Genomic DNA, 6927 nt, shown 5'->3' with positions numbered 1-6927 from the left:
ATTTTTATTTTTAAAGGCCAGTTATTTCATGGATCCAGGATACTTATGCATCCTGATAAAGTTCCCTTGGCCTTTGGAATTAAAGTAGCCCCACATCATCACATCCCCTTCACCATACCTAGAGATTGGCATGGTTTTATCTCAGTTAGCCTAATAGTTAACTGAGATAAGATCCATACCAATGCAAATCAAACCAGCTATTAGGCTAACTGAAATAAAACCATGCCAATCTCTATACATTATTAATTCACAAAAGAAATTGGTGTCCTTAAAAGGTCGGATTTTTCCAAATTTTTTTAATTAAGGCATTAAGATCAATTTCCAAAAGATGATTATATGTATGGCTTACCAAAACTCTTCTGAGTGGTTTTGCCACTAATCCTTAGAATTACATTACTGAATATAGTTTAAACTACTTGTACTGAAAAGTTACCATTTTATCAGCCTCTGTCACGTTATTCTGTCTGTTCGGCAATTCAATCAGCCGTTTGCTCTGAACACTTTTAGTTTGCAACCTTGGACTTACTGCAGGGCTCCCAATCTCTTCCTGAATGCCTAGATGTGAAAATGAGTCAAACGATTTACAGGCTTTTAGATGAATTACAAATATGAAAATGAATCTGCCTAACACACACTGTGTGTGAGTCAAATATTAATTCCAAAAAGGATATTTTTGCATTACATGAATGCCAACCAAAATCATCTCTCACCCCACGAGGCGTCCTGACCCCGGGACAAAAACAAAAGCTGTGAATGAATTATGAGTTTTTGATGAATATTGCGGAAAAACGACTATAATTTAACAACACGAGACACACATATGCATCATTGTCTCACATGATAACAGTAAACTTGTGAAAAATAATCTAATAAAATGCTAAATCGGAAATAGAATGTTAAAAGCCCACCACCCTGTGCACAGCAATAGCTCCTGATCCAGCCAGGTGTCCTGTGAGCCCTTTATTATTCAATAAATGCAACTCAACCAAACCTCTGGTGACAGGGTAAACTGCTCATTGTTCATTTATAAGTAATACAGTAGATCCAGAGAGATAGAAAGAGTTCTTTATTAATCACATGGGGCTATGATGTAATTTACAAAGAAAGATTGTTTAAAAAAAAAAAACCTCAGTTGATAGATTACATAAACCCACTTTATGGCCAAATGTAGACACCCACACAATGTAGACTCAGAACTAAATAGCAGGCATTAATATGCTGCTCTCAAGGCTCAGTCACACCAGCATTTAAACAGTGAAATGTGAAAGGTTTTTGAGGTTTTGCAAAGTACATCCGTGCACATATTTAGGCCTACGTCAAGTTTAACCTGTTTCTTCAAACTCTATTTATTCATTTTAAAGGCAGTATAGTTTTACTCCTAGTTCTCCCACCTAATTCAATGTCAAATCTTTTTTTTCAAACAGCCAGCAAATACAATACAGGTAGTGAAGATGAAATAACATTGGGTTATTTTGTGGTCAAACTTTAAGATATTGCGTCCAACAATTCTAATAACATAATGAATTTGAGGAGCTAAAGTGATTTCAGGTGCATGTTTACCTTCCAGTCCCGTCTCTGGATGGCGGGGCTAACCCCGTCGATGAAAACCACCTGACAACTCGTTGGACCGCCCACTCCCCCTCCGCCCGGCCCCACCTGCATGTGTCCCCACCGCTGTGAGACCATTCATCGACACAGGATTTTACAGGCGAGAGTAACAGGCTATACGCTCCACATCGAGCGGCTACATCGCTCACTCGGCCGGTATTTTGCACCTCGTCACTGAAGAAAGAGAAGAAGTAAGGAGGGATGCGCGCAGGGTCTTTGAACGCCACAAATAAGTTCACGAGGCTGACAGAAAGAGGACTCTCCTGTTGATTCAGCTCTTCTTCTCCTCACCTCACCCGGCACATTTCAGGAGCACACCTCTCACATCTATATGGCAAAGTTCCTGGCTGAATTACTGGGATGCACACTTCCAGACAAGGGCACTCCACCTTTGTTCGAGGTAAGGAAGCTTTAAAATGCACTTATTAGACCCCCAACTGCATGAATTCATCACCAATACTCAAATCTAATGCTGAGTTTTTATCCATGGATAAAAAGGCACAGGCTGTCTGTCTGTTCACTTCATGAATTCTCTATGGCAACAGGAGGCTAAGGCTTTGTTCATCAATATGATTGACAGTTGCTATGCTGTAAAGCACTTCATTAACAATGATCCCTGCGAGCGGGTTCAGGTTGGAAAGTGCTGCTGCAACAGTGCTCTCTGCACACTCACCGTTTCATACGGTGACAAGATGTTTATCCAGAGTATTTCCGCGGGCTGCGGATTAATGCGCATTATTTCCGTCTTTACGCTCACGAAAATTCAAAATATCCGCTTATGGTTTATCTCTGGCGCTCTTAAAGAGTAGTTTGTAATGACCTTGTCTTACTTTAGTGGTAGGTTATTTTTCTATCTCCTATCCTAACGCTGTGTTGTTGTCATAGTGGATGTTTTATTTTTAAATGAATTCAATCCTGCCAAAAATGATTTCAGCATGATTTATAAACATTATATAGTGGGGATTTGTGCTGTATTGCATGTGGCAGCAAGTGGTTTCTGTAAGAAATGGCAGGGACTCAAAAGCTGCTCTTATTTGGGTCAGTGTGACACACACACACACACACACACACACACACACACAGTCAGCTCTACCTGGATTGATGGATAAATCTGCTGTGAAAGAAAATGTCTTGTAGTAGAACTGTTTTGTCCCCTTTCAGGTGGTTCTCTGTAGGACTGCTGTTGTGTCATATAATTATACACCGAACCAGTGCTTAAGGGCTCGTGACTTAATAGATTAGTGAATTATCAGCACTTTTGACAGATTTATTATTGCATTCATTAATCAAATAAAATACCAGTGATATGCTGGTTACATTCCTTCAAATGAAATGCTTTCCTAGCTAGAGGTGTTCACTACATGTACAAACAGGGGCGTAGCACAAAATTCTGGGCCCTGTAGAAAGGCATTTTCTATGGGCCCCTCCCCACATCCACAGCTATTCATTCTAGCATCTTTGTGGGCCCTCCTCCTTCCCCCCAGTCCGACGCCCCTGCGTACAAACACGTTTATCAATATATGCATTCACTTGGTGTTGGGGCCTTCACTGATGTACATACTGAAGAACTACATAGTCAGTGACTACGAATCTTTGAACTGAACTGAACGTAGTAATTCGAGTTTAAGTTTGAAGTAATTTGAAAGTGATTCATGATTTCCACCTCTTCTCCTCACTGTAAACTGGATGCCTTTTGGCCATTGGTCGGACAAGTGACTGGAAGTTGTTGATATTGTATTGAATAAATGATGATTGATTAATGAAATAGTCAACAGTTTAGTTGAAAAATAGTCCGTATTGCAGCCCTGCAGAAAACCTTGAAGGTGCAGTATGAATGTAAGAAGTGTTCCACACCTCAATGTGTTGTACTAAGGGCTGATGATTTCCCCTTGGTAGTCTCAGGGGTTATGAGACAACTGCTCAGTATTATTGTCCCTGATTTTTTTTTCTAACTTTAGCTTTTTCCCTTGTGAGTAACTGGAGAGGTGGCTAGATGCAGCTGAAGGGAAGTTTGGCCTTATTTGGTGCCAAGATTAGTGACTGAACTGGGAACATTTGTAGCACTAGACTAGTTTTTATTGCTGTGAGTGCGATCGAGTAAACCTAAGGCCTCCAGCTGCACTGTTAACTCACAGTACAGGACAGCATGGGAATTGCATGCACCATAATTCACCACTTTAGACACAGCAATGGATCTGTGTTGGGGACTAGCTACACTGTGTTCTCAATATAAAGTTGTAGAAACACTGATAACTACTGTCTTCATAAGTGGAGAAAAGGCATCAGTAAGTTTGACTTTGGGTAAGAAGGTAACACAGGAAGATACCCCAATTATCCTTAAAACATACATTTATTCATTTATGTTTTCATTTTATGAATGTTCTCAGGTTACAGACATATTTTTACCAAAGAGGAAAGTAACACGGATGATAGGACATGGAAATTAAACCGAATAGTTGTGTTGTATGATGTTGTGTAATATTGTGACTTTTATGTCCGTCTCCATTGATGAAAATAATCAAAAAACAAAATACAATACATCTTTGTTTCTGTGATTTAGTCCTTGTTTAAAATGGGACCTGACAGGCATTGCATAACACCAGGTTTAAATGAAAAAACGGCTTTAGATTTATTCTCAACACACACACACACACACACACACACACACACACACACACACACAACCACCAGCTGTAATCCACAATCACCACAGGATTGTTAATCCATCAGGCGTCATCGCAATCTGACTCACACAACGTTAAAATCATCTCAGAAATGTGTCAGAGGATCATCATCGTAACTTCTGGAAAAATTAATTGATGACCTGCTCTGTTCGGCTTTACAGTGGACAAAGATTAGATTCACAGACTGTTATATAAAACCTTATTTACTATTCCACCTTCAACCATGAATTTCTTGAATAGACGCACTGCTGACATTTCTTTGAGACAAAGCATTTTTGGAAACGGAAATTATGTCATTTATGTTAAGTTTTATTTATTTCAAAAAGGGACAGTGTATATTAATGAACATTTCGAAGAATGTAAATATACAGGATTATAGCCAAAGGCTAATTTCCATCCTTAGTCCCTGACAGGTTGATGGTCCCTATAAATGAAGTAATAAATAAATAAAACTAATCAGAGTAAAACATCACTACAATCCATCGCATCTGACGTGAACGATGTATAACAAAAGAGACTATTGTGTTGCATTATGGGAAATGTAGGATCAAGCATTTTGAGATTGATTTAACGACCAAAAGTCAAGATAACTCGGCCTCTGCTGCTCCAATTTTGATCTCTTGTGAGTTCCCATAATATGGAAGTAAAAGACTAAATCACTGGGGTACCCCTTTTAACTTTTTGTTTTCTGTTTATCCAGTTATATATCTGCCTACAGTGGTGATAGTTTTCTAAGTGAAAAATAACAATCTTATACTTCTGAATCCACAACATTAGAAGTAACCACTGTTTGAGGATTGCAAAGGTCTTAGCTGCACAAATCTGCGAGCAGATGTCACAAATACGTAATGCTGACCTTTCCCAAATAAAGGCTATAATTAGACTGCCATGTGCATTATGTAAACATGAGACAAGGCTGAGAGCAGTTAGTGAGGATGGACTGTTCTTGGATGCGGTGTCCAGTGATAATGTACCTGTTCTGGGAGGTTCATCCAGCAGTACAGCACTTACTTGTGTTTAAACAATTTTAACATTTCCTTTCGTTCGCTTAAAGGAAATGCTAAATCCTTAGCTCAGATTTGCATTTCTAATAGTGAAGCCTTGTTTGTTTATTCACAAATTAGGGTGGACTTCCATTTTATTAACTAGAGAATCAAGATGCAGCAGTTGCAAGACAAACATGTTATTTGCTACTAGAATGCAATTAAACTGTTGTAACATAAGCAAATGTGTCCCCTGGGAGGCAAGTTTCTCTTTCTCATCTACAAAAAAGAAAAACATTTATACTTTCTACCTTATCATTTCTGAATTATAACCGTCACCACATTTCTCTTCACTCAACATTCAATTGCATCTCTCCTCCTCTGCATTTCTTTGTCTTGTGCTCACTTTTTTCCTTGCACTTTGCCACATTTCTTCTTTCAGGTTCTTTCTCTCTCAGTTACGAACTTGTCATTCACTCACGTGCAGTACTGTCTGTTACTGCTGCCAGGCCTCCTGTCGCCTCTCTCTCTTTATTCTCTGCAGCCTTAAAAGCGAGGCTTTATTCATGGCAGGGAGCTTTTTTTGGTTTTCAAAGGGCAAAGAAAAAGATCATAACTGTACTATCAAGGCTTGTCTGCACGTTTTGAAAAGCTGTGTGCGCAAATTCAGAGAAGTCCAAAGAAGTGGTTTTCAGTGGAGGAGAGTTTAAGAAAAATATGTGGACGTTGATTGTGACATCAGAGAATAAGTTACACTGCAAGAATACTAAAGTATATAATGCACATGCATGTATTCTATGCTCAGTGTGATGCAATGGAAAAGCTGTTGAGTATAAAAACTCAAATGTATACATTTCTTCAATTCTTTGCGTTTATGCAGTCAGTAGAAACTCGTGCAAATACCTGTTTTGTACCCCATATACACCTACACATACACAGGCACACACACACACACACACACACACACACACACACACACACACACACACACTTCAACACAATACGCACTTTCATCATCCGACATCACTAAACTGTCAAATGTAATCATATGAGGGATCAAGTGTTACATAACTGTCTGTCTTGGTCCAGACTCAGAGATGACATTTTTGCTGCATTTCATTGGTAATTCCACTTCCCCTCACCCCCAGCTGTTGGTATTACGTAACAGCATACGCGTGGAGGCCACTTGGAGAGCAGAGGGAAAGTGGGTTTGGGAGGAGCAGGAGATTTAAATGTAACGCACCTGCACTTTTAGGCTTAGCGCTATACTCCTATTTTACAAATCATCAGAAATACCTGCAGACTCATTTCAATGATGCGAAGGCGTGCGTCTTCTGCCGATTATTGCAATAAGTTGGCACTTGGTAATTGGCTGCATAAGTTTCTGATTTACGCATTCGGTTTGTAATCTGTATCATGATTATGATATCTTCCCCTTCTTACATTTCTGCCACCTAACCATGGATGTATTTTCCTTGCACCAACTGCATAACTGCAAGGAATTGTGGGTGATATCCACCTCTGGAGTGACCATCGTTGTTCAGTCGCTCCCCTCAGCCATCCTAGGGTCGATCTCACAAAGCTCACGTCCGTTTTTCAGACAAATGGAATGACACGTATGATGAAGGCGGCGAGATTCATGTGCCAAGGGG

At 39.6% G+C, this 6927-nt stretch overlaps 1 protein-coding gene across 2 annotated transcripts in view; it reads left to right on the top strand.

Annotated features, from left to right (window-relative positions):
* Positions 1–1697: 1697 nt before the first annotated feature.
* rasgef1ba (RasGEF domain family, member 1Ba) overlaps positions 1698–6927 on the top strand; it is a 134311-nt gene continuing 129081 nt past the window's right edge. The window contains exon 1 of one of the 2 annotated variants that reach the window (XM_031305173.2): positions 1698–2008. In XM_031305173.2, coding sequence (XP_031161033.1) covers positions 1940–2008 — 69 coding nt within the window. In that variant the 5' untranslated portion in view covers positions 1698–1939. The remainder of the gene's footprint in view (positions 2009–6927) is intronic. The other variant, XM_031305174.2, reaches the window with a different exon arrangement.

Source organism: Sander lucioperca, chromosome 2 (assembly GCF_008315115.2).
Source record: "Sander lucioperca isolate FBNREF2018 chromosome 2, SLUC_FBN_1.2, whole genome shotgun sequence".
NCBI lineage: Eukaryota > Metazoa > Chordata > Actinopteri > Perciformes > Percidae > Sander > Sander lucioperca.
Note: the sequence above shows the minus strand (reverse complement) of the source record. Positions and strands in the feature narration are given on the sequence as shown.